General features: G+C 46.3%; 2 protein-coding genes across 3 annotated transcripts; one reads left to right on the forward strand and one right to left on the reverse strand.

Annotated features, from left to right (window-relative positions):
* The first annotated feature begins 766 nt into the window (after positions 1-766).
* Positions 767-16,012, forward strand: PHKG1 (phosphorylase kinase catalytic subunit gamma 1). Of its 2 annotated transcripts, none has more exons than XM_033172196.1 (10): positions 767-1,007; positions 2,660-2,795; positions 3,784-3,959; positions 7,013-7,067; positions 8,041-8,106; positions 9,550-9,713; positions 10,992-11,082; positions 11,470-11,623; positions 12,907-13,032; positions 14,362-16,012. In XM_033172196.1, the coding sequence occupies exons 2-10, from the start codon at positions 2,713-2,715 to the stop codon at positions 14,611-14,613; spliced, it is 1,167 nt and encodes a 388-aa protein (XP_033028087.1). In that variant the 5' UTR covers positions 767-1,007; positions 2,660-2,712; the 3' UTR covers positions 14,614-16,012. The 2 variants fall into 2 exon arrangements, with proteins under 2 accessions (XP_033028087.1, XP_033028088.1); XM_033172197.1 differs by having other exon boundaries at positions 767-1,001.
* A 2,495-nt stretch (positions 16,013-18,507) lies between these two features.
* Positions 18,508-27,721, reverse strand: SUMF2 (sulfatase modifying factor 2). Its single transcript, XM_033172328.1, has 9 exons — positions 27,515-27,721; positions 26,454-26,595; positions 25,165-25,279; positions 24,749-24,793; positions 22,747-22,897; positions 21,613-21,668; positions 20,038-20,122; positions 19,293-19,461; positions 18,508-18,616 (listed from the first exon to the last, which is right to left on the reverse strand). Exons 1-9 carry the CDS (start codon positions 27,612-27,614, stop codon positions 18,508-18,510), a joined length of 972 nt encoding a protein of 323 aa, XP_033028219.1. The 5' UTR covers positions 27,615-27,721.
* Positions 27,722-27,847: the final 126 nt, after the last annotated feature.

Here is a 27,847-nt window from a genome sequence, read left to right on the forward strand (position 1 = left end):
TATTATTATTATTATTATTATTTTATTCTGAATGTGAGTCCCTATGGGTCCCAGATTGGATCATTGGCCATCTCAGTGTGTTTCGCCCAGCTTATCTTTGTGTGCCAAATTCTCTCCTTGGGGGTGACCCCCTAGGAACATTAGAAGAGCCTTCCCAATGGCCCATCCAGTCCAGCATCTTCTCACAGTGGCCAACCAGGAAAACCGCTAGCAGGATCCAAGCACAATAACTGCTGTGGTTTCCAGCAACTTGGTATTCTGAATGGAGGCAGAGCATAGCCAACATGGCTAAGTAGCCACTGAGAGCTGTATCCTCCATGGATTTGTCTAATCCCCTCTTAAAGGTTGGGGCCATCACTGCCTCCTGTGGGAGCAAGTACCATATTTTAGCTATGCTCTGCATGAAGTTTCATTTCTGAAATACTCAGCTTCATTAAATGGCCTTGAGTTCTAGTCTTATGAAAGACGACGGAAAACTTTTCCCCACCCACTTTCTCAACGCCATGTGTAACTTTACACACCTCTATCATGTCTCCTCTAAACTAAAAAGTCCCAATGCTGCAAAATATTCTAGGGGACCCACGTCATCCCCATGAGCATTCAAGTTGCCCTTTCCTGAGCCTTTTCCAATTCTACAGTATCCTTTTAGAGGTGAGGATTTGACCACCCTGTTCAGTGTCACTCCAACAACTCAGACACAGCGTTGTTCCCTCTCCTGAGTTGCTCCTTCACCTCAAAACAGGGTCACTCCTAAATAAACACTCCAGCAGTTCAGCGTGCTCAAAGCGGAGGGCTGGACCAGCTCCCAGGTTGCATGACCGTTTTTATTTTGGGCACTGGTGTTCCCGCAGCGGCGGAACGGCGCCCACAGCAAATTAACAGAGAATGCAGAAGGCTGGTTTGTTGTAGCCTCAACATAATCGAGGCAATTTGTTTCTGGAGCTGCCTGCTGGATTTTCTCACTAAGGCCGGATTAAGTGACCAGTTTCAGAGAAAGGAAGGCAATGGTGAGTACCAGTTTACTTCGTCCAGAAATTGCTCCTGTTTGGCAAAGAGATTTAAGGGGGGGGGAGAGAGAAGGCATTTCTTATACTCAGGACAGCCCCCCTGAAAATGATGAGCATGATATATACACGGGCCCATTAATTCCAGTGGGCCTACTCTGGGTAGGACTTAGTTGGAGACCATCCTACGTTTATGCAGGTTAAGACATAAGTATGTGTTTGTTTGGTAGGGGGCTGAGTATGCCTGGAAGCAGAGCTGAATATGCACTTGGGTTCAGCTCCGAATTAAAGCAGAGCACATCTTGTCCAGAGTGTGGCTTTTTCCTCACTGCTCGAAAATCATAGAATCTGGAACCGGGGTCTTAAGACCCTGAAGCTTTCAAAGCTGCTTGCTTTAAAACCCAAATGCATATGAGCTGCCTCCTGTGTGGGTATCAGAAGAATGAGAGGCTTGTATTCTGCACATGCCTCAAAGGATTATGTCCTGAGGTGGACTGGGCCGTCAGAGCCAATGGCAGGCTATTTCGAAACCTCATGCCACAATTGCGGGTGGGAGTGTGATTTTGTGTCACAGCACAAAATGAGGGGAAGGTTAACCCTCCCCTTCTGTGCCGTTCGGTTGTGACCATAGGCTTTTTTAAAGCTTCAATTGTCGCTAATGGCTTATTTGTTTTTTATGCAACCCTAATTGGATGGGGGAACAGGGCGTAGGAAGGGCGAGGAGCCCCGGGCCCGCAGAATCAATATTCCCTCCTTCCCCATAGAAGGCTGAGCCCATTGAAACCAATGAGATTTCAGATGTATGCATTTTTGCTTATTGCAATTATATCCCACTTTGTTATGGTGTCCTCCCTCTCCTCAATTAATCCCTACAACAACCCTGTGAGGAAGGTTAGGCTAAGGGGCAGCAACTGTCACCCAGGGAGCTTCATGGCTGAGTGGGGATTTGAACCCCAGTTTCTCCCAGTTCCTAGTCCAACACGGCACTACTACCACTGCACTACTCTGCTACACGAAAGCTCACACCAAGAACAAACTTAAGTTGGTCTCTAAGGTGCTACTGCAAGGGATTTTTTTTATTTTAATTTTTAAATATTTTAGCAAGTGCCAAATAGAGTACAGTGAAGTCACCTGCCTGGTGTCAATTGGCAGGGAGTTCCAAAGTGTGGGTGCCACCACACCAGAAAATTAATTTACTGCAAATCCGTAATGAATATAGTCACCTAGCATGTGTAATAGTACCAATTCAGCAGATGGGAGCAGCCTAGTGGGCTCGTATATAGGATAAGGCAATATTGCATGCTGCAAAGGGCTTTGTGTACTCATTGTAACACCTTTATCTTGGACCTGGAGCAAATCGGCAACCATTGCAGATCTCAGAGCACAGGTGTTAAATGCTGAAAAGACCCTACTCCTGTCAGCAATTGTGCTGCAGCATTTTACATTAACCACCATTTTACATTAACCACCTTCAGGATACTGTGGATTTGACTAACGTTGGGCAATATCCCGTGTCAGGAATGGGCGACCTTTTTTTTGGAAATTGTATTTAGTAACAAAAACACACTATACACACAATGGAAAAAAGATTTGGTATATATTGGAGAAGACGGCTAATTTCCTGTGGGTGTTTTCGCTTGTTTGTTTCTTTACAGCTTTTTGTCATCTTGAAGTAAACCTCTAGAAGGTTGCTTGAAATCAGGCTAAGATGACCAAGACTGAAGAAGTGCCAGACAGCCATACATCTGGGGAATTTTATGAGAAATATGAGCCAAAGGAAATCCTGGGCAGGTAATGAAATGAAATATATGGGACTAATCTTGCTGGTTAATACGCTGCATGTTCCTCAGAAGCAGAATATGGATGTCGAATCAACCAGTTGTGGCAATTGGAAAGCTTTTGCCAGGACAATATTATTTATATATATAAACTGCTTTGTCAAGAGTCCTATTTCTAGCAACTGTAGTTCTCAGGTATACTGCTATTGGACATGGAGGCTCCATCCAGCCACCATGGCCTATAGCTGTTGATGCACTATTATCTTTCATAGCATGGGGTGGAGGGCTTGATCTGGCTGATGGGCCCGATCCTGAGTTTCCCACACTCCTGGGCCAGCCACTTTGACAGGTGCAGGGGACTCCTATTGACCCTGCCAATCACCTTTTTTTTTTTGGATGGGTTGGCAATTTGAGAAAGCGCCAGTAAAAAAAATGGCTGCCTGCGGCAGGGCATAATGCAAAATGGCTGCCATGCGAGTGTGTGGCATAACACAAAACGGCAGCTGGGGGTGGGGGTTATAGCACAACATGGCTGCTGTGGAGGGCATGGCATAATACAAAATGGTTCAAAATCCCCACCTGAAAGTGGATGGCCTTGGGGGGGACAGTCACTGTCTCTCAGCCTAGCCTACCTCCCATGGTTGTCATTGAAGGAAAAGTAGGACACAAATGTAGTAATATTAGGACTGATTTTTTTAAATTGCATTTTCTCCAAGGAGATCAAGGTGGCATAGCGCATAGTTCTCCTCCTTCTCAATTAGTCCCCACAACAACCCTGTGAGGTGTGCTAGGCCGGGAGGGGCAGTGGATGGCACCCAAGGGCACCCAGTGAGCTTCTTGGCTGAGGATGGGGCGGGATTTGAACCCTGGTTTCTCAGATTTTACTTTGACACACTAACCACCACACCACACTGGCCCTAGTACCTATATATTTGTAGATAGGGTGTATATATAGGGTTTAATTCTTGCCTAAACCTCTTTTGTCTGCTCTGCCCCTCCAGGGGAGTGAGCAGCGTCGTCCGGCGCTGCATTCATAAAGTTACAAGAGAAGAATATGCAGTGAAAATCATAGATATCACGGCTGGGAATCTGTCTCCGGAAGAAATCAAGGAGTTGAGGGATGCCACTCTGAAAGAAATTGACATACTCCAGAAGGTGTCCGGACACCCAAACGTTAGTAAGTCAGGCTTTGGTTCCAGAAAGTTCTCACGGAACAACAGCTATGAATTGGGGGGGTGGGTGGCAGAAAATGGAGTCTGCTGGCTGTTATTTTCACTGAAGTGAAGGGCCTAGACCTCAATATCATGCCTGTGGAGTCGCTTTGTCTTTATGACTCTGAACCATGTGTTCTGCCATTTGTCAGGAGAAATGTGCTGCTGTCTTTCAAATGCTCAGGGTAAGAACATAAGGAGAGCCTGGCTACTGGATCAGGCCAAGAGGGACCAATTTGGCCCAGCATTCTGTTCTCACAGTGGCCAGCCAGATGCCCTTTTTGGGAAGCCCACAAGCTGGGTAGGCAACAGAGCAGAGACCCCTGGGGAGATGATTTGAGGAAGAACCCTCACAGAAATCCTTCTCCATCTCCTCAAACCTAAATGTGACAAAAAAAAACTCCGACACCCCACCCATTTCCCTGAAATGTCATCTTCTTCTATTTTTCCAGTTTAAAAAAGAACACACACCTCATTGACATGCAAGAATAGCAAATAAAATAAAAACAATGCAACTTAAGTAAAATCAAACATATGTGCAAAATGTTTCGATGAGGATAGAAATTGCACTTGGAAAAATATGAATTGATGGGTGTGAGGAACGATGGGGGGAAATCTGGTCTGGGATCTTGTTATAAACACCTGTGCTGCAGCGTCTCAATTCCTTGTGTGACATTTGCAGTGCCGAGAGAGTAAAATTTCCGTGCCACAAAAAAAAAAAAAATCCTCGTTCTGCTTCCCTCGCTCATTCGCTACGGTGGACATGGTTTTCTGCCCTGCGATAGATGGTGTTCTCATTTGACACACACACCCTGCTCTAAATCCAGCCCCTGAGAGATCCCCACACGGCCCCAGCTATCGTATTTTCGATATGCTGATGAATCAGCGTTACCGTAACACACAGGCTATAACTTAAGGGGGACCAGGCACTCCAAGGAAAAGGATTCCCTCTTCTTGCTATCTGCTCCTTGCCTCGTGGCATTTGTAGAGAGGTACCTAATGCGTTTCTGGGACCCATTTGTAATTCCAGGGCTGATTCCAGGGAGTTTTGACAGCAAGGGGTTGACAGCCTCTGCCTTGGAAGGTTTCCTAGACATGTGCACAGTGGATCAGCCAAGCAGAGGATCAGTTGGTTCCAGGGCCAGAACCACCTACAGGCAGAGAGATCAGGGGTAGCTTTTCATTAGTATGAAATGGCAGCAATTTCTCAGTTACGGCATCTGCTTTGCATGCAGAAGGCCCCAGTTTCAAACCCTCGCGGCAATTCCAGGTAGCAATAAGAATGTCCCACACATTGTAGAGCTAGGTAAACCAACAGCCTGGGTGAATATAAGACTGTTTCTATCTTCTTATTCATATCAGAACAATGAGGACTAGAATCATGCTTTATTATTTTGGAAAGGGCCGTAGCTCAGTGGCAGAGTATCTGTTCTGCATGCAGAAGATCCTGGGTTCACTTCCTAACAGCATCTCCAGGTAGGGCTTGAAAAGACTCAATTTCTGAAACCCTGGAGTGCCACTGACAGTCATTGTTGACATTACTCACCTAGATAGTCTGCAAGAGATGTGACAGCTTCCTATATTCCTGTAATGCAAAAAAGTGCATTGGGGATGGGGGACCACAGCATGAAATCACATGAGTTCAAGGCAACCAAAATGCCCACCAGGACGTGTGATGGAAAACAGGAAGATGGCGTCCTGGATTTTGGCTTCAAAGTGTTGGAGGGTATGCTAACGTCCTTGAGCTATGGGGCCTACCATTAAGCAGCCAGCAAACCTTATGTATGTCATACAACCTGTCCTTGCCCCTGGCCCCTAGTCTCCCTCTGCCATCACTAGCCTGTTCGCCTCAGGTGTGGCAGATAAATCCATCCCATTGCCAGTGTTAAAATAAGTTTCTTATTTCAGCTTCTGTACAAACAACCTTGCCTTTTGCCTCAGGCAGCCAAAATGTCCCAGACTGACTTTGCTGAGTCACCCTGCCTGAGTCATCCACGAAGGATTTTTAAACCAACATACATTTCAACATTTTACAGGCATCACAGAGAAATTTATTTATTGCTTTCCTAATATGATCCCTTCTCTCCCAATGTGCTATTTATGCACCATTTTAATTTAATTTAAATTATTTCATACCTGCCGTTCACCATAAGGTGTGACAATCACTTCTCTACAGTGAAGGTGCTTAGATGCACATCTGTGGGGAGGGAGTTTCCCGATCTAGGGGCTACCACAGAGAAAGCCCTGTCCCAGCCTGTCATACCCCATACCTCTTAGGGTCCCCTCTGCAGATCTTAACACCTGAGAGGATCTGTAGGGAAAAAGGGGGTCTTTTAGACATTAGGGGCCTCAATCATTGGGGGACAATTATGCTTTGTGGTCTTCTGGATGATGCTGGACTCAAACTCCCATCAACCCCAGGAGGTGGCATAACCAGTCTGGTGGCATGGCTGGCCCCAGGTGACAGGTGAGGGAGAGCAGGCCTGGTGGAGCTGAATTACAATGGACCATTGCGCAGGGATCTGCAGTTCAATGGCCTTGGAAAGCAGGGGGCAGGAAAGACCCTTCCCAGTCTCATATCTGGGAGATCCAGTAAAGTGATCTAGACCAGAGTTTCCCAAACTTTTCAGGCCATCACAATAAAATTCAAAACAATGAATTGCACATTTATTCAAAATCCGATTAAAACTATTTAGTTTAACTAATACAACAAAACGAATGGACCTGATCTAGTGATGCCAGCTTTTGAAAGTTTAATTCACACTGGGTCAGAAATGATATAAACCAGCTTCCCCGGTTGATCTTGCACAGATATCTGCGCTGATTTTTAACTACAGTTCCTGTAGTTAAATCCTGCAGTTAAGGATATCTTGAAGGAAAGACATTATCAACATTAGAGTGGTATAGAACAGTTTGTAAAAAGAGCAGTCTGGAGCCCTCCCAGTCCAGTTTTTGTGGAGGTGGTGAATGCTTGAAAAGTGATCCCACATTGCTAAGAACACCATCTTTTCTTTTGCAGTCCAGCTGAAGGACAGCTACGAATCCAACACGTTCTTCTTCCTGGTGTTTGACCTGTAAGTACTGGTGTTCTTTAACCAACGCATCATACTGAAAGAGTGAGATTTTGCCATGGGCATCCAGGCTGGGGCTTACAACCAATATAATGTTTGGAAATGGTTTGGGGAGCATTTCAGCTAATGGAAAATGCAGCTACTCGCCTGCATACAGGCTCGAGTCACCATATTAGTGGGTCACCTGTTTTGAAATCCAAGAAGAGCCCTGCTGGATCAGAGTAAAGGTTCATCAAGCCAAGCCTCCTGCTTCTTGCAATGGTCAACGATAAACGTTCCCATGGCATGAAGGGAGCAGCTGTCCGTCTCCCTGCCTCTCTGTTGTGGGGCTGGCTCAGATTTCCCCGTAACCTTTGCTAAGGACTCTGCTGCTGTCACAGATCCTTGGGGGTCTATTTTTAGCCGCCCCGCATTTGTGTAATAGCTGGTGTGGTGGCTGCTTTAACCAGAGTTTTTCCTGCACAAACATTCTTGACACATTTTTAATGCACTCTGAGTAAGCAAATTCTCCTAACATCCTTTTCAGACACACTTTTTCTTACTTCTCTTCACATATCTATTATCTGTCAAACCATATACCATAATTCATTCATAATGATACAGTCATTAGAATTTATCCAAATGTATCTTCTGGCAGATATTCTGATTCCCATGAGTGCTTTAAATATGTATCCTGACCTGTGGAATTCTTCTTGCTCTGTCTCCTGACTGAGATCTTACTAGGCCATATCCCCATTTATGACCAAACTTATCTTTTGAACCATGAGGACTAGAGGCTTAAAAACAACAACACCCAAATACCCTGAGATTTGGAGGCCAGTTGAAATATACATTGGAAGTTTTAGGAGTGCTGTTTGATCTGTAAAAGGGGAAAGAGGAGTTGTGAAGCTTCCAACCTTCCCCACATCAGCGAATGCCCTTTGCTTCTTACTTAGCTTATTTTTGATGTAATTTTGTTTCCCCTCCGTCAACTTAGAATGAAGAGAGGGGAGCTTTTTGATTACCTCACAGAGAAGGTGACCTTAAGTGAGAAGGAAACCAGGTAAGGCATTTCAGCCCCCTCTGTTTCAACCGCCCTACAGAGGCAAAAGTGGGGGTGATAATACCGGCCTACCACACAGGGCTGTTGTGAGGCTTGATTAGAATTGTCAACCTATCCCCCTGCCTCTGCATCCCAGGTCTGGTTTTTTTGCTCACGCCGGAACATGGCAAAATATTTGGGAGTTGGGTTTTCTAGAGACACGAACCACTGTAAATAAGAAGTCTGGGTCTAAGCCCGAGAGAGAGAACAGATTTGCTCTGAAGACAAGTGTCCTGTGAATTAATCTTTGGATAGGATTGATTAGAAAGCGTTGATTGAGGCATGACAAGTGGCTTAGTGTTCTGGAATGCCAGGATCTCTGTGTTATCACCAACAACTGTGGGTGGGGGCTGCTCCCCTGCTCACATTGCTTGCCAACTCCCACCCAACTCCCCCATCTCCTCAGAGCATCTCATGTCCCTCCATCCTTACTTCAAATCTCTCCTGTTGTTGAAAACCACCATTTTAAAACCTGCCTTCTTTTTTTGCTCCCCACCTCGACTTCATGCAAATCTAGCTCTACAAATCCTCCAATCATAGCTGTCAACTTTTCCCTTTTTTAAAGGGGAATTCCCTTATTCCGAATAGGATTCCTCGCAAGAAAAGGGGAAAGTTGACAGCTATGCCTCCAATGGGGGTGTGTGGTGACAGGCTTATATTTCTATGGCTGTAGGAAGGTGTGTGTGTGTGTTATAATTATACAATTATAAACAAAACAACTGGTAAAAAGACAAGAGAAGTATACTACGATAGCAACGATCTGTTTCTCGGTTTCAATTTAGGGTGCATTTCATTTCCCTCTAGCCTCACTTTTTGTAGCCTGTGTGTGTATATATATTTATTTAATTTGTTTCATAAAATTTCTACACCACTTGGTTGTACAAAAAAAAACCTCAAAGCGATTTGCAAAAATAGATAAAACAATAAAATTACCAATAAGAAGAATTAACAACAATAATTTAAGACTTTTGAAAAGGTAAAATAACAATGGACTAAAAACAGATTAAAACTCATGCCAGCTTTCCAAATCAATGGGTAGGGTTATCTAATGAATGTTTTAAGAAGGTGCAAAAAAAGAGTACATTGAAGGCACCTGCCAGATGTTAATAGGCAGGGAGTTCCAAATTGTTGGTGCTGCCACACTAAAATATTGAGTTATATATGTTTCTCTTTCTCTCTGGGTTAGGCAATGTGGTGCCCTCCAGATGTTGCTGGAGTTCATCAGGCCCAGCCAGCATGGCCAATGGTCAGGGCTGATGTGAGATTCCAGTACCATCTGGAGGATATTCATCCATGCCTCTGTGTACTCCCAGACCACTGCAGAGCAATAGGGAACAGGGATGCCCATCTTCCCCTTTGGATGGTTTCCTTTCGCTAAGAAGCATCCGCTCTCTCTCCCTGCAGGAAGATCATGCGTGCTCTCCTGGAAGTCATTCAGTATCTCCACAGCATGAATATTGTCCACAGGGATCTCAAGCCGGAGAACATCCTTCTGGACGATGACATGAATATCAAACTGACTGACTTTGGCTTCTCCTGTCAGCTACACAGAGATGAAAAGCTCAAAGGTGACATGGCGGGCTTATGGCAAAGATTGGAAACTGTGGGGTGGTGATGGTGGAGGCTGCGTTCTAACCCCTGCCCCTTAAAAAAAAAAGTAGGAACTTAGGAAGCCACTCCATATCAGGGGTGGGAACCTTTTTCAACCCAAGGGCCACATTCCCTTACAGGGGGCCACTGGCTGGAGTGGGTGGAGCCAAAGGCAAAAAGTGGGTGGAGCAACTGGTGGGACTCTTTCCTTGGTACAATATGGAACCTTAAACACACACACACACACACACACACACACACACACACATTCACCATTGTACCCGCGCAAGCAAAAGGTTTTATATTATTAATATTATTTGATTTGTTAACAAAAAGAAAGTGCAAACGTGACAGAAAGAAAGCAAAGAATAGAAACTGTAAATCCTAAAGTGTCACAGCTTCAAAAGAGAAAAAGTTCAAAGTTACGGCTCAGCTCCTAAGGGAGGCCAGAGAACTCTGAAGGAAATTGCCGCATGTTTGTTTTATTCATCTTGTGTCCAGAATGGAAACAAATCCAACAAATATTATTGGTGTTCCCTGTTGCTGTTTTCTGCCCACAAACCATGTATTGTTGATGACTTCCCCCCTAATTTGCATTGTGTTCCTTTGCCCTGAAATGAATGGCGTGGAATTAGGTAAAATTTTGCCACAGCTAAGAGATGAATAATGTAGTTTTTGCCAGAAGGCGAATTGCAGTAGAAGGGAAACAGCGCTGCATGCTGTGAAGACACAGCGGAGCAGAAATAAAATCCTTCCTACAGCTTTGGTTTTAAGGGATGCATTCTGCTCCGGGGCCAGATGTTCCCCATCCCTGCTCTAGACTGAATTAGACCATTGGTCCATCTAGTTTAGTACTGTGCACACTGACCAGCCAGGATTTCAGACAGGGGTCTTTTCCAAACACCTACCTGGAAGTGCTGTGGACTGAGCCTGGAAAACCTCACCGTGCAAACCATTAGCTCTACCACTGAGTCAAAGCCCTTTCCCATCTTACAAACCCACAATCATACTGTCCAAATCTGTAGCATCTGTCTAGACAAAAAAATCCTGAAACTTGCATGTTTCCCACAGGTATCTGGTTGGCCACTGTGAGAACAGGATGCTGGACTAGATAGGTCCATGGCCTGATCCAGCAGGCTCTTCTTAGGTTCTTAACTTGCTTTGAGCCAATGGGTATAGCAGGATTTTAATAATAATTAATACTAACTGATATTACTTTTAACAAGTATTTAGCTTTTTATTCCTTTTCTTTGCAGAGATCTGTGGAACCCCTGGCTACTTGGCTCCTGAAATACTAGAATGTTCCATGGATCCAGACCATCCAGGTTATGGGAAGGAAATTGACATGTAAGCAGAACCAATTATAATCATGGGGGTGGGGTGGCAGACTTACCTAAAAGATCACATCCCCCTCTAGGAACCTTCCCGGTTGCTCAGATACTCAGGGAAGCACCTTCTCTTGATCACATCAGCATCAGAAGCACAGCTGGTGGCGACCCATGAGAGAGCCTTCTCCGTGGCTGCTCCCAGATTGCAGCATTCCCTCCCCAAAGAGGCCAGACTGGCTCCCTCCTTGTTCTCCACCCACTGGCACACTGTTGGAATTACCCAACACTTCTGTCTTCATCCACCCTTTGTTCTGCATTACTCTCGGTGTGTGTTGCGTCTGCTTTACATTATGCACAGCTCAGGCGCAGATGCATTCAATTATGGGGGTGGGATTGCTTGTTTCAGGTGGAGCACCGGGGTCATCATGTACACCCTGCTGGCAGGATCCCCTCCATTCTGGCACCGGAAGCAGATGCTGATGCTGAGGATGATCATGAATGGGGACTACAAGTTCGGCTCCCCCGAGTGGGACGATCAGTCGGACACCGTCAAGGACCTGGTGGGTGGTGTTTCAAGAGGGAGGGTGGGAGGGCCATAGCTCCGTGGCAGAGCATCTGTTTGGCATGCACAAGGCCCCAGCTTCAACCCACACTATCTCCAGGTAGGGCCCCTCTACCTCAAACCCTGGAGAGCTGCAGCCATTCAGTGTAGACCAGGCTTCCTCAACCTCGGCCCTCCAGATGTTTTTGGCCTACAACTCCCATGATCCCTAGCTAGCAGGACTAGTGGTCAGGGATTATGGGAACTGTAGTCTCAGAACATCTGGAAGGCAGAGGTTGAGGAAGCCTGGTGTAGACGATAGTGAGCAAGGTGGGCCCAATGGCCAGACTGCATATAAGGCAGCTTCCCAAGTTTCTGTGAGCAACAGATTTAAAGTATATTTTGTTGTTTAAGCAGAAGGGGCTGTAGCTCAGTGGTGGAGCATATTTGTTGCATGCAGAAAGTTTCAGGTTCATCTCCATAGAGTGGGGAATGTCCCCCTTCTGAAACCCAAAGAGCCACTGCCAGTCAGTGTAGACAATACTGAGCTAGATGCAGGGACTTTGGTAATATGGTGTCCTGAGCAAGGAGAACATTTGGTGGCCCCCTTGCCCATATATTTCTTATTTTCACAATAATTCTTTTTTGTACTTTGGAGTAGGTATTATTATTATTATTATTATTATTATTATTATTAGCCCCCTTAGATTGATGCCCCATGTTGGGGAACCACCCACGCCACCCTATATCTGGCGCTGCTAGATGGCCTGACTCTGTATGAACAGCTTCCTATTTAAAATGGCCCTTTGTTTAGAATCAAGAGGACTAGAATCTTCCTTTATTTTCAGTATAGGTAGCTTCCTATGTTCACTTGCCAGGTCTCCTGACCCTCAGGAAGAAAAGGCGACTCAAAGGACAGAGGTCAGAACAATTACAAACAGGGTGCGGAAACTGAATTGAGATTTCCCCCCCCCCTTCCACACTCATAACCTTTAACTACACCATCTGAATTTTCTGGGGTGCAGTTGAATCCCCCTTGAAAACAGAGACCATCTGAAAGGGTCCACTGTCTCTAAAAACCACGGGTGACCCCTAATTCAAGGCCTGAACAATTTATAATCAGACAAGCAAAAAGAGAGAGAAGAGTTTTGATTGCTAGGTATGTGCCAGGCCATGATCCGTGGCTGGTGAGCTCTGACTGGCGCAGGGCAGATGGCAGATTGTCCGGGCCCCAGCTCGTGCTTTAGCAGCCCCTGAAGCCTTCCTGCAGCTCAACCCCAGCTCTTCTTCCTCTGCCTATAGATTGCCCACTTCTTGGTGGTGAAGCCGCAACACCGCTACACCGTGGAAGACGCCCTCGCCCACCCCTTCTTCCAGCAGTATGTTGTGGAGGAGGTCCGGCACTTCAGCCCCTTCCGGAAATTCAGGGTAAGGGAGTTAGCCAGGTCCTGCGGGGGGGGGGGGGCTCACCTGGTCCAGCGTCTGACTCCCAAGTGTCGCCTTTCACCATAGAATTGCAGTCCTTTCCCCCTTCTTTAGCTGTGATTATTGCATTGCCGGGGGGTTGAACTAAATGACGCTTGGGATCCCTTCCAGCCCTAAAATTTTATGACATGGCCGGCTGTGCACTGGGAGCTCCTCCTTGTTCTTTTTATCACCAACTCTCATTTCCCCAGGCATCATAAAGCTGTGTTGGCTGAGGCTGATGGGAGTTGAGAGTCCAAAACAGCTGACCACTGCAGTCTTGGGGAAGACTGGTCTAAACCTGGTAGTACAAATGTCCTCTGTAGAAGCTGGGCCTGATCTAAACAGGTTTTCCCCTCCCAAAAGTCAATTATTGACTCGGAAGATCATTTCAAAGCAGTTAAACTGATATAGACTCCTCAGTCAAAAGACAGGCGAGGAGTCAACAAAATGCTTCCTAAACATAAGGGCCTGCTGGATAAGGCCAACAGCCCAGCTAGTCCAGCATCCTGTTCTCACAGTGGCCGATCCAGATGCCTCTTCTGGGAAACCCGCAAGCAGGATCCAAGCACAAGAGCACACTACCCTCCTCAGTTTTCCAGAAACTGGTATTCAGAAGCACTGTTGCCTCTGACCGTGGAGGCAGAGCATAGCCATCGTGGCTAGTAGTCACTAACAGCCCTCTCCTCCATGAATTTGTTGAATCCTTTTTTAAAACCATCCCATTTGGTGGCCGTCACTGCCTCCTGCAGAAGTGAGTTCCGCTGTTTAACCGTGTGCTGTCCTTTCGTTTTATCAGCCTACAGCCCTTGTCACTGAGTTCTTTTTTTAAAAAAAAATCATGTTTATTAGGGTTTCCAATACAACAGAATCACATGAAACATTCCAAATTATTTATCCAATTATCAATAAAAAAGAAAAGTTCCAAATCTACCGAATTATTATTTTAATTTTATTTAGGGGCTTCCCATGCTTCAAATTCCAGAGGAATTTATCTAATCAGCAATTGTCCTTTGTTTTCATGTTCCAATATTTTCACAGTCTCTGATATATTCTGACAAGCAAGATGAATCAAAGCATACAATGTCTCTGTGTGAATTTAAGTCTGTATTTCACCAACAAACAGTCCCTTGCCCCTTGACAGTCTGACTCCAAAAGCCAAATCACGGACATTCGCCATCTTCTTTTTATCTTCCAAACATATTTTTTCCACATTTATTGTACACCCGTCTGCATCCACTTACATCTTTCCATCACTGAGAGTTTCTAAACGTGTCCCGTCTCCCTCTCCAGGTCATCTGCTTGACTGTCCTGGCATCGGTCCGCATCTACCTCAACTACCGCAACGTCAAGCCCATCACCAGGGACGTGCTGCAGCGGGACCCCTACAGCCTGAAGCCTGTCCGCAAACTGATCGACGCTTGTGCCTTCCGGATCTACGGGCACTGGGTGAAGAAGGGTGAAGCCCAGAACCGGGCTGCTCTCTTTGAAAACACTCCCAAGGCCGTTCTGATCAGCTTGGCAGCTGAGGAAGAATTGTTCTGAGTTCCAGCACACTCGGTGGTCGGGCGAAGCCTCCCAGCATGTTAACAGCTAAAGCAAAACTTTATTATTTACTTAAAAAAAAAACAACAACTCACATTGCCTTTTCTCCATGGAGCTCAGCTACATTTCCTGCTCGCCATTTTTATCTTCCTTACAACCCTGTGAGGTAGGCTAGGGTGAGCAATCTCTAGTGAACTTTATGGCTGAGCTGGGGTGGAGATTTGAACCCAAAGTCTTAGTCTGGCAATCTAACCACTATACCACAAGCTCTCATTATATATACTTTCCTTAATTACACAGTCTGAGATGCACCAAAATTATAACAGTATAGTAGTGCTCTAGAAACTTGCAGAATTTTGTCTGGTTTTTCTTCCTGGACTTGGGAGGGGGGCATTGTTTAAATTTCTAAGCAGCCCCATCCTAAGAATGGCAGACAAAAATATGCAAGGTGGTATATGCTCAGAAATTAAATGCAGACATCAAATATTCCTGCATTGCAGGGGCCTGGACTCCATAACCCTTGAGGCCCCTTCCAACTCTACAATTCTGATTCTGTTAACAATTTTGAAGCAGTAAACTCCAGCCATTGAAGGGTCATTTCCATGCAACGTAAAAAGGGGTGCATGACAGGAAGAAATTCAACAGACTCTGGAGAAACTCAACAGGTGAAGCAAGCTTCTTTTCACCCCCAGCGTATGGCTGCTTAAATGAGGAGGCAAAGAAGCTGCCGTATGGAAAAGAGGAGCCCCAAGGCCCTTAAACCTCTTAGAAATATTGAGTTTGCTGCCCCAAGAAATATTTTAAGACTAGACAAATGCATGGCGTTTCCCAGGAGCTGTGAGTGGTGAGAGATACACATGGAACCTCCAGTGTCAGAGGCTGTATACCTCAGAATACCAGATCATAGGGCACAATGGGATTGGACAGGGGGTGGGGGTTGCCTCTTGCTTTCAAGTTCGGCTTCTCGTGTTCCTGAAGGCGTCTGTGCAGCCAGCGTTGGAAACAAGGACACTGGACCAGGAGGGAGGCCTTTGCACCCTCTGGTTGACCTGCCATGGACTCCGGAACACAACTGCTGCTTCATGTCTGTGTTGCGATGCCCAGTGGCCAAGTGAGTGTCCAGCAAGCCTTCTAAAAGGTGCTGATGAACTACAACTCCCATCAGCCCTAGCAAGCACAACCAATGGTCAGGGCTGATGGGAGTTGTAGTTGTAGCAACATCTGGAGGGCTAGAGATGTCCCCCGCACTTCCTGCTATATATAGCATCAGCCCAATAGCTCAGGGGTGTGAAATATTTATTATGACTATTTATTACAGCTGCACACATGGAAGGGAATGGATTGGTTTTCTAGGGAAGGGATTGATTTAAGAATGAATAAATGTGCTTTATTTATTGGATGTGGACTTTTGTTCATTGTACAGTGACATCTTGCTTCCCCGAATCACTTGCTCAGCGACATCTACAGGGTACTTCATAGAGGGGGTTCGACTAGAGGACCATTTGGTCTCCTTCAAACTCTAGAATCCTATGATTTAACTCCAGGGTCTGAAAATGTTGCTGGAGTAGAACTCCCAATATTTTTGAAATATGGCAACCCTACTTAAGGTGGCCCACAAGATCTCTCAAAAAACCCGCACCTGTTTCTTAGTCTGCTTGTTTTTGCCCAGCTGGTATGTGTCCTTGAACTGTGACCATGCCTCTTGCTTGGTAAATTTCATTGTCCTGCCTGCAAGGTTTCCTAGAAGGGGATGTGGCCCTTGAATTGAAGCTTTCCCCCACCCTACTCTACAATCTCCGGGCAGGGCTGGGAAAGACTGACCCCATCTCTTCAGAATTGCTGCTTCTCAGCAGAGACCATTTCCCCCAACCTGGCGCCCTCCAGATGTTGCAGGATCACAATCCCATCAACCCCTGCTGGGAGTTGGGAGTCCATCCACATTTGACGGGCACCAGATTGGCTTTGCTTGGTTTAAGCTTCTCACATTTAAAACCAACTCAACGGTGTGCTTCCAAACCTGAACCAAGACTCTGCATACAACACAACAGGCACCTCTGTGCGCTTCTGTTTATTCTGCAGTGTTCTGCAGCTCAGCCTCCCACAATCTGGTAACCTCTGGATGTGGCTGGACTTGAACTCCCATCACCCTCCCTGGAACATTTACATGGAAGGGTGACCCAGATGATGAAGGGTCTCGAACCAAGCCTTTTACGGGGAGCAGCTGAGGGTGTTGGGAATGTTGAGCCTGGAGAGGTGAAACAAGACCCCTCTTCCAATATCTGAAGGACTGACACATGGAAGACGGAGCAAGATTATTTCCTGCTGCTCCAGAGGGTGAGACCTGAAACACCGGATTCAAATGGCAGGCAAGGAGATTCCAGCTAAACATTACGAAGAAACTTTCTGACAGTAAGAACAGTTGGACAGAGGAATGGGCTTCCTCGGGAGGTGGTGGACTCTCCTTGGTGTGAGGTCTTTATAGAAAGGTTGGGTGGCCCTCTGGCAAGCATTCCTGGATATCTCTGTTGGTTAGAGTGTGGTGATGATAACGCCAAGGTTGTAGGTTCGATCCCCATATGGGACAACTGCATATTCCTACATTGCAGGGGTAGGTGATCCTCAGAGTCCTTTCCAACTCTAAGATTCATATGTGGCGAACCTGTAAAAGGGTAAAAGAGTACTGTATTGGAAAATAATTTATAATGAATTGGGGGAGAAATGTTTAAAAGCACTTTATCCCCAAAACCCAAAGTCCTTTTTGTTGGGGATAATTCAGATGGAAATTCCCAGGTGCCAAAAAAAGGCTATTTATGTATGTCACTACTGCGGCCTGTGTTTTGTTAGCCCAAAAATGGAAAACGAGTGAGGTCCCAACTAAAGAAGAATGGGAACTTCAGCCGATGGAATATGCACAGCTCGTGGACCTAACATATAGAATAAGGTAACAAGAAGAACATATGTTTAAAGATTGTAAAGTGTTTATTGAATATACGGGGGGGGGGGGAAACTGTGTACACTTGAAAATGTTGGCAGCATTAAGATAAATTCAACAGTGTAAACAAATTTTGATGGATGTATTAATGAAATACTGAATGGTTCAGTTTATGTAAAATATGCAGGGATTTATGATATGCAAAATGAACCATGGAAAGAGAAGGGAAGTCATCAACATTTTAAGGTTGTTTAAATGAAAGTTTTAAACTGTAAAAAAGAAAATTTAATAAAAATTGTGCGCACACAAAAAACAACTCTGTGATTCTGTGATACAGAGCTATAATTCCTGCATTGCAGGGGGTTGGACTAGATGACCCTTACGAAAGATAACAGGTTGGAGAAGGCGCCATTGCCTCAGACTTGCAGCATCATCAATTCAGCACTTCATATTTTTATTATTTTTACACTATACTACTACAACATTAAATCAAACATTTTCGTACATTTTCCATTTTGGCTTACAAAGCCATGACTTCCCTCAATCCCTCCACATGTCTTTCAGAATTATATCTTGATATTATATTTCTTAAATCAACCATTGCTTAAATTATCGTAAAATTCCTTCTTATTTTTACTATCATACAATAATAATTCTACACATTAACTACAAAACTTCTTGAAATCCTATTAGCGTATTCAGTTGTAAATTATCTTTTAAATAGTTCGTAAACTTTAACCAGTCTTTGATGAATTTCTGGTCCCGCTGTTCCCGGATTCTTCCCGTCATTTTGTCCAATTCTGCATATTCAGTCAATTTCACTGTCCTTCTTCTTTCATCAGTGATTCTTCTTGTTTCCATGGAAACAATTCAGCACTTCCTAAACCTCATTTTTCAAGAGGCTCCTCCCCAGAACAAAAGCGGGGAGCCGGTCTCTCCACGGGAGAAAAGGTCTGTGTCCTTCAGAGCTCTGCCTTTTCGCTCCCAGTTGCCAGGGGCGGCTGCTCGGCAAGGCTGGCAGCACACCGGAAGCTCAGGTTGTCCGAGGCCGAGTCTGGAGTGTTCCCCATCCTAAGGAGCGAAAGGGGGAAAGGTTAGTTCCCGAGAAGCTGCTTCATACTGAGTCAGCCCACCTCGCTCAGTATTGTTGACACTGACTGGCAGCAATAGCTCTCCAGGGAGTCTTTTCTCAGCGCTACTTAAGAGAGGCTAATAATGGGACCTTCTGCATGCTAGGCAGCTGCCCTGCCCTGAGCTCACAGCCCTTCCTTTGAAGGTCCCTTGTCCTCATGAACCTAAATCAAGGGCTCTACAAGAGGATCAGACAAATTCATAGGAATGTAAGAAGCTGCCGTCAACAGAATCAAACCATCAGGTCCATCTAGCTCAGTACTGCCTACACTGACTGGCAGCAGCGCTCCAGTGTTGCAACCCCGGAGTTCTTCATCCCTGTTAGAATCAGTGCTGTTTTACTCAGAAGTAAGCCCCACTGACTGCAATATGGACTACTGTCAAGTGAGTGTGGCTTAATACTTCAGAGAGGAATACTGTATCGCCTGTGCGTTTTAAAAAAACCATTCCCACAAAACCAAAATTTCAGAGATTTAGATTGTAAAACTTCAGTTACGACTGTCAGATTCAGAAAACGGGAGTCCGTTTTGGGCAGCTGAGACGTTCAGTTTTCAAAATGAGTGCTAAATATTAATGGGTGGAATAGGGTGGGTGGGGAGCCCAAGGGCCAACCTACCTTGTCGTCAGCTGAGCCTTGTGATTGGCTGATCCGTCCACCGTGTCAATCCAAGAGGCTCCCCGCAGAACACGCATCACCTGAGCAGGGTGGCGGACCCCAGTAGGCCCCTCTGGACTGTACTCCGAGTCTGTCCATTCCCAGGTATTTCCTAACAGGTCATATAACCCTGGGATACAGAGCAACAGCAGTAGGTTAGGCTACTTGCTGACCTCCTAGAAGCTCATTGGGGAGGAAAATGCACTCTGCACATGTTCAGGAACCAAAACTACTGTAGCTCATTGGCCAGGGCTTTTCAAGTGGGTGGGCCAGTTAAAGGGAGATTTGAACCAAGTCCTGGTAACAGAGTATGGAATCACAAAAACGTAAGAGTTGGAAGGCCATTTAGTCCAACAGCCCCTGCAATGCAAGAATCTTTTGCCCAAAGTGGGGCTCGAACCCACATCCCTGGCCTTAAGAGCCTCACGCTCCACCGACTGAGCGATCCCAGAAAGCTTTGTGGAGTCTAGAAGGAGGAGTTGCCAGTGTGGCATAGTAGTTAAAGAGTGTCAAGACTAGGATTTGGGAGACCAGAGTTCAAATCCCTCCTTGGCCGTCACTAAGATAACTTTGCCAGTCTCTGCCTCTCAGCTTAACCATCTCGCAGGGTTGTTGTGTGGGGATAAAATGGGAGAACCAAGTGCATCACCTCGAGCTCCTTGGAGGAAAAAGTGGGATAACAATGCAATAAATAAACTTTCCTTACCATAGTTGTTCTGAGGAGGAAACGCAGCCACTGGGGAGACCCCATGGTAGCCGTCTTCGGCTGTGTCGACAGCAGGGAAATCGCCCTGTGGGGAGAAAGGGAAGGAGCATCCATTCAATATTCATGTGTGTATGTTGCGCAGCTGGAGTCACAAGCCCCAAAGGACATCCCAGGGCATAAGCCGATTCAGTTGTAACTAAGGGCAGCAAAACGTGTGAGAACTGGCCTTGAAAAAACACTCAGGATTGGGTCTGCTAAGAAGCTGCAGAAATCTGGTAATCCTTTCCGGCTAATATTTCTGATATGTTAAGATACCATATACCCTGGGAACCTAAAACATTTCTGCTTGGTTATCTTGTTATCGCAGGAAATGATCAAAAAATAGTGTTTCAATGTTATAGCTGCTGCTGAGATTATAACAGCTAGTAATTGGGGGGGTGGCAATGACTGATTTAAGTGCATCCAATTGATGTGCGGCCACGCATCCATCGCAGTGGCCAGAAAAGGGCGTTATGCGTGCTCCGTCATTGCGCGAGATGACCTGGAACAGATTGGGGGTTGCCTGCATATCCAAATGGATCGAGATTTTTTTTTTTACAGTAACTATGATTAAGTTGACTTATTGCAAAATGATACATATAAATCAGGTTCATTTGTATTTTTCATAACGTTTGTAACAACAGGTTCAATGATAATGTCCAACCGTATGCTGCTTTCAACATGCTGTAATAGTCTCTCTTTATGCTCCTTGTCTTTGGCCTATTTTGTTTATTGATAATAAAAAGAAGGATCAGAGGTTTACACTAGGCAGGAAATTCTGAGATGCAGCTGCCGAAACTGCAGAGCATATTCCAGGTGTGGTCACGCCACAGAGTTAAAGGCATGTGGGATGCAAGCTTTTAATTTTATTTCATATAGGGGGGGGGGGGAAACACCTCAAAGGGGATTACAAAAATGATAAAACAGTAACATTACTGATACGCAAAAACGACAGCAATAATTTAAGGCTTTCGAAAAGCTGAAATAACAATAGACTAAAAACAGAATTAAAATTTTCATTAGCTTTCTAAATGCTAAAGGCGAGCTTGTTGAAACTGAAATGTTTTTTTAGCAGGCACCAAAAAGAGTCCAGTGAAGGCACCTGCCTGATGTCAAGAGGCAGGGAGTTCCAAAGTTTGGATGTTGCTTTGTTGATTTCCTAAGAATCCCCGGAGGCTGGGGAGATATTGCAGTCACAAGAGTCTCCTGCAGAAGGGGCCGGTCTTTGACAGCCAGCTGTGGCATAGTGTTTAGAGTATCAGACTAGGTCCTCAGAGAGACCAGGGTTCAAATCCCCACCCTCCGCACTTAGCCATGAACCTTGCTGGGCAACCACTCTGCCTCTCTGTTTAATTTACCTCGCAGGGCTGTAGTGAGGAACAAACGGGGAGAGAACCAGATATGCCACCCTCAAGCACCTTAGAGGAAAGGCAGGATACAAATGCAATAAATAAATAGGAGTCACGACAAAGCACGAACAGAAGACTAGTAGGCTGGGAGCAAGGTTCCCAAAGCCCCGCTCTCCAGTTTTCCTACCTGCCAGAGGTTCGTACGGTTGGCGAGGAATTTGTTCCCCCAAGGATACAACCTGTCTGGCAAAAGATAGGGAGGGGAAAAGAAAATGTCATTTTTTAAAGCCTGTTTTTATCAGTTCCAACATGTTTACACACACAAACACCACCTTCTCTTATCAAACCAGGCAAGCAGGAAAGGGCGATTTTAATCCTACCCTTAAAATGTTAAATTAAAACGACTGATGATGATGCAGAATGCTCCAGGGGAACAGCAGCAGCTCAGCCTGGATATCTTAATCCCCCCTCCCCCCTTATGCCTGAAGAGAGAGAGAGAGAGAGAGAGAGAGAGAGAGAGAGGTGGTCAGAACGGTTTTGCTGCCTTTGGGCTAAACTTAAATTGACTCCCCGATCCTGAATCCTGTTGTGTATGAAGCCATAGAGTGGGGGGGGGGAGTCCTCCTTATGCCACACTCCCCACTTCAACCAGAGAACCCCTCATAAATCTGCCGCCCCTTGTACTGCCTATGTGGTCCTAGAAGGCCTAATTTTCACATGGATGGAATGGGGGGGGGGAGTGAGGGTAAAGGGAGTGGCACAGTGTGGTGTAGTGGTTAAGAGCAGTAGACTTGTAATCTGAGGAACCGGGTTCGAGTCTCCGCTCCTCCACATGCAGCTGCTGGGTGACCTTGGGCTAGTCACACTTCTCTCCGAAATCTCTCAGCCCCACTCACTTCACAGAGTGTTTGTTGTGGGGGAGGAAGGGAAAGGAGAATGTTAGCCGCTTTGAGACTCCTTTGGGTAGTGATAAAGCGAGATATCAAATCCAAACTCTTCTCTTCTTCTTCACAGAGAGGGAAGAAAAAGAAAAGGAGGTAGCAGGGGGGGAAGGGGAGAAAAAATAGGCGCTTCTCCACTTTATAGGAATCCAGGGCACAAAAACAGCTGCCAGCAATAACGAAATGCTTCTAAACCTTGTTTTGGTCTCCTCCCCGTGCTCTGACAATTTGTCTGAAGCCATTCAGAGCCAGCTTTGTGCTCAGAGGCTGATCTCTTTGGGTGAGGGTTCCCCGCCCCCCACAAACTTAGCCTGCTCTCCCCTGGTCTGGATACGCTCATCGGATGAAGCTGCTGCCACCACGACCCTTCGCTTACGTACTCTCCAGGCCCCCCCTGGCAGCCAACTCCCACTCCTCCTCGGTCGGCAGCCTCTTCCCTCTCCACGCACAGAAGGCCTGGGCATCGTTCCAGCTCACGTGCAGCACCGGGAAGTCCAGCCTCTCCTTGATGCCAGATCCGGGACCTGCAGGCTGATTGGGGTTACTGTTGAGTAGGCCTTGAACCAGCCCGCAATATCAGTAAACAACGATGACAACAGAGCACCAGCGCAGACCCAGGATGGTGGCTACTGCTTCCAAATGCAGAGCCCTTCCCACCCTAAATTTGCACAGGGCAAGACGCCCTAAGCCAGTGGTTCCCGAAGTGGGCAGACCACCAATGGGGTGCGGGGAGTGGTGGGAATCCGAAGTGACACAGGGGCAGCAGGGGGCCACGGGAGGTGCAAATGACTATCAGAGAAGCTGGTATCCCTGGATCAAGTGCATCAATTTCGTTGAGTTAATTAAACTAAATAGTCTTAACAGGATTTTTGAGTAAATGTGCAATTAGTTGTAACTGTTCTGAGAGCCAGTGTGGTGTAGTGGTTAAGAGCGTTAGACTCGTAATCTGGGGAACCGGGTTCGCGTCTCCACTCCTCCACATGCAGCTGCTGGGTGGCCTTGGGCTAGTCACACTTCTCTGAAGTCTCTCAGCCCCATTCACCTCACAGAGTGTTTGTTGTGGGGGAGGAAGGGAAAGGAGAATGTTAGCCGCTTTGAGACTCCTTCGGGTAGTGATAAAGAAGGATATCAAATCCAAACTCTTCTTCTTCTTCTTCTTCTTCTTCTTCTTCTTCTTCTTCTTCTTCTTCTTCTTCTTCTTCTTCTTCTTGAATGTCACCATGTTATGATCTTCTTTAGCGGGTCATGGAAACTGCTATTTTGAGCAATACTTTTTATAGGGTAGGAAGCACTGGGGAGGAGTTTATGGGACCCAAGAAAGTTTGAACCCTAGCCCTAATCTGGGTGGTGGAGGGGTGAGCCTGTGGCTCATCTCCTCTCTGGGGCAAACATCAAACTAGCTTCCTAGTGTAGCCAAGGGAGGAGGAGGAGGAAGTGGCTTGCACTGAAAGAGCTTCCTCCAGCACTTTGAAGACAAACTGATTTCTCTGGGGGGGGGGGAAGAGATCTGTTTTGGGGAGCAATTTCCCCTCTGCAGAGACTTCAGAGGGGCTCCCTGTAACTGACATTCAGCTAATTGGCACTGACAATGCAAGTTAAAACCACCTCCCTCGAACTTTGACAAGTGTCAATCGCCTGACATCATCATGGTGTCAGGCAACTGCAATAAGAACATAAGCAGAGCCTGCTGGATCAGGCCAATGACCCATTTGGTCCAGCATCCTGTTCTCCCGGTGGCCTCTTCTAGGAAACTTGCAAGCAGGAGCTGAGCACAAAAGCGCTCGCCCCCACTGTGGCTTCAAGCAGCTGCTATTCAGAAGCATCACTCCCTCCGACTGTGGAGGCAAAGTGTAGCCATCATGGCTAACAGCCATCAATAGCCCTCTCTTCCTCCATGAATTTGCCTAACCCTCTTTTAAAGCCATCCAAGTTGGTGGCCATCATTGCCTCCAGTGGGAGGGAGTTCCAAAGTTTAACTATGCGTTGCATGAAGCAGTATCTGAAGAAGTGTGCATGCACACGAAAGCTCATACCAAGAACTAACTTAGTTGGTCTCTAAGGTGCTACTGGAAGAAAATTTTTTATTTTGTTTTTTTCTTTCACTTGTCGCAATAGGTGGATGGTCCTGCGGGTGATGGAAAGAAGGATCTGGTGTGTCAGGTTGTGAACTGTGACATTTTTATTTCTTTATTTCACAGAGTTCATACATCACTTGATTGCATGGAAAAGCCTCAAAGCGGTTTCCAAAAACAGGCTCTATGCTGATCTGTGGGCTCCAGCTAATGGCCACTTTTTACTCCCTTTCCTTGGATGTCAACATGGACCATTTCAGTGACATCTTATAGAAGGATGAACATTCCCCAGCCCCTACGTAAGGCTCACCTGTCTCCAAAAAGCTTTCTCGATAGGAAGCCACCATGGGGCAGACTAAAAGGAGGAAGAAAAGCAGGTTCAAAGCAAAAATCTCGCCCGTGCTAATGCAGCCCACCTTTCCCCCCCCCATTACAATAATCATGCCCCCGTTTTAGGGGGGGAAGTATCACTAGTGACATCACAGAAGCTTGGCCAATGGCTTGAGAGCAAGGCTAACCATAGGCAGGTAGCATCAAGCTACCCTTTTATATAGCATTGCACAGAAACTTTAGGATTTGGTGAGTCTCAGTTTTTGGAGAGACAACATCCAGAATCTTTGGGAGGAGGAAACACATCGTTTGCAGGAACAGGCCTGTGATGGACATTTGCCCACATGACCTAAGGCCCCACCAGGAACACCATTTGTCTCTAGGGCTGTCGCCTACCTCCAGTTTCTGCGTCACTTTCTTCCTCAGCTCTTCGGGGACGAAATCCTCAAAGACAAAGCTCCACCCGTATTGCTCAGCTTCTGTTTTGTATTTCTGGTCTCTCACAAACTCCCTGTTGGCAATTGACGTAGGTTTTCAAATCAGGAACTTAAGACACAAATCCCTAGATCAGCCTTCCCCAACCTGGTGCCCTCCAGCTGTTTTGGACAACAACTCCCATCAGCCCCAGCAAAGCCTGGCTTTGATTGACTGTCCAACTTTTCTCATCCAGCACATCTGAACACCTCTCTTGACCCATTTTCTTTTTCTACCTATTATTTTCCCAACCATAAGCATCCTGGGAGGCTAATGGATGGCAGATCTGAGATAGCAGGATCAAAAAAAGAACCTGCTGGGCCAGGTCAATGGCCCATCTAGGCCAGCAACCTGGTCTCACACTGGCCAACCAGATGCCCTCAATGGGAAACCCACAAGCAGGACCTGAGCACCAGAGCCCCCTCCCCTCCTGCGGCTTCCAGCAACTAACCTTCAGAAGCATTACTGTCTCCAACGACAGCCACTGATAGCCCTCTCTTCCTCCATGAATTCATCTAATCCTCTTTAAAAGCCATCCAAGTTGGTGGGCATCAATGCCTCCAGTGGGAGTGAGTTCCACAGTTTAACTATACACTGCATGAAGGACTTTATTTGTCCTGAATCTTCTCACATTCACTTTCACTGCATGCCCAATGCCCATGAGTTCTATTGTTATAAGAGGGAGAAAAGCTTTTCTCTGTCCGCTTTCTCAACCTCATGCATAATTTTATAAATGTAGAGGAAAGCACCATCATTTTTTTGCCATCAATTACACTGGTCCTAATTTGAACACTTGCCACTGGACAGTTCTACCTGTCGGTCAAACTACAGAGCATCATATATAGCCAATATTTGAATTTTCTCGATATCTGCTTCTGGGAAGGGCCCTCGTAGCGCAGCAGCAGAAGATGTGCTTTGCATGCAGACGGCCTCGGGTTCAAATCCCTGACGTCTTCAACCAGAGCTGGAAATATCACCCTGTTGCTGCCAGCCAGTGTAGAACAGGCATGGGGAATGAGCCGGCAGCTTAGAAATACTCTTATAAATGAAATAAAATAAATAAAATAAACTGTATGCAGAACATGTTGAACGCTCCGAGTCATATTCATATGTCCTATCTGAGACAGAAATTATTGCAATTTTGCAACACCACATCCCCACAGACCCAGGAGCACAACCAGCCTCAAGCAAGCGTGGGATTTATGCCTTACCGGAAGTCTTTGTTGGTGACTGGATATTTGTCCATCAGGAACGGTTTGACTATCCTGAAGGCTCCGTCTCCTTTTTTACCATCCAAGAAACCTGCCCCGTTTTGGAACACCCCACCAGACAGCTGCACCACACTGTCATCTGCTGAGAGGAGAGTTTAAATCAACAGGAAGAGAGGGTGAACACAAAAAATGGTGGTTGTGATTCCTACATTTCTGCTTTGCAGGGGGTTGGACTAGATGACCCTTCCAACACAACGATTCTATGAAATGATGTCTCCGCAGAAAAAACATGCCTTGATTATATTAGCATCCACCAACAGGGGACACTTTTCTCTTCATGAGAAGAGAAGACTCCCTGGAAAAGACCCTGATGCTGGGAAAGAGGGAGGGCACAAGGAGAAGGGGACGACAGAGGATGAGATGGTTGGACAATGTTCTCGAAGCAACTGGCATGAGTTTGGCCAAACTGCGGGAGGCAGTGGAGGATAGGGGTGCCTGGCGTGCTCTGGTCCATGGGGTCACGAAGAGTCGGACACGACTGAACGACTGAACAACAACAACAGGGGACACCATTAAATGTTAGGGCACCAGGGGGAATCATTCCAGTGCGCCCATTTGCAGTGGTTCAAAACAGGGAAGGGAAAGATGATGGGTAATCTAAGTTTGAAATAAGTTTGATGCATCAGTATCCGTGTGCTCACACCTGCGTTGCACAAGCACACTTGAAGATAGGGACACCCAAGGCTCCTAACCAGGCTCATTAACCTCAGCGATCCTAATGAAGCCATGTCTGAGCAGCCCCCATTGCTGAAGGTTCAATAATAATAATTTCTATACAAGGTTGAAATCTGTTTCATGCATCAGATGCACCATCGATAATAATATTAATACTAACTATACTAATACTCATTCGCTGCAAGGCTGAAATGCGTTTCATCATGCAACTTCCCCCACGGGGCAAGCAAGGCATAGGTCTACCGATGAGGAGCAAGACCAGCCTGGAGAAACTCTCCTGCCTGCGATCCGGAGGAGGAAGTCGGGCGGGCAGGCGGGAGACTTACCGGGCTGCTGGGAGCTGCTCCCGGCCAGCGCCCAGGCGGAGATCAGGCCAGCCCAAAACACCCCGACGCCGCGGCGCCCCGACGCCGGTCCGGACGCCATGGCAGCGGGAGCGGGAGAGACGCCCACCGACTCCTTCCCGCGCCCAGAATTGAGTTGCAGCTGAAGGCAGCAAAGGGAACCGAGGGCAAGGCAAGGAATCGCTTCCGGGGTCAGCCGAGGAAAGAGCACGTGGGAAGCTTTTTTTTTAATTTTCTTTTTTCTAAATAATAATTTAAAAATTCCACGGAATGCACGACTCCCCCGTTTTGGGGTGCAGATCTTGCATCGCCATT

Source organism: Lacerta agilis, chromosome 15 (assembly GCF_009819535.1).
Source record: "Lacerta agilis isolate rLacAgi1 chromosome 15, rLacAgi1.pri, whole genome shotgun sequence".
Classification (NCBI taxonomy): domain Eukaryota; kingdom Metazoa; phylum Chordata; class Lepidosauria; order Squamata; family Lacertidae; genus Lacerta; species Lacerta agilis.

Bases quoted from the DNA above. Each gene is read 5' to 3' on its own strand.
- SUMF2 (XM_033172328.1), bottom strand. From the start codon at position 27,614: ATGGCGTCCGGACCGGCGTCGGGGCGCCGCGGCGTCGGGGTGTTTTGG. The intron at 25,280-26,453 runs GTAAGGCATAAA...AATTGCCAACAG, and splicing joins GTCACCAACAAAGACTTCCG to GGAGTTTGTGAGAGACCAGA. The intron at 24,794-25,164 runs GTAGGCGACAGC...TCCTCCTTTTAG, and splicing joins AAGTGACGCAGAAACTGGAG to TCTGCCCCATGGTGGCTTCC.
- PHKG1 (XM_033172196.1), top strand. From the start codon at position 2,713: ATGACCAAGACTGAAGAAGTGCCAGACAGCCATACATCTGGGGAATTT. The intron at 2,796-3,783 runs GTAATGAAATGA...CTGCCCCTCCAG, and splicing joins CCAAAGGAAATCCTGGGCAG to GGGAGTGAGCAGCGTCGTCC. The intron at 11,624-12,906 runs GTGGGTGGTGTT...CTCTGCCTATAG, and splicing joins CGGACACCGTCAAGGACCTG to ATTGCCCACTTCTTGGTGGT.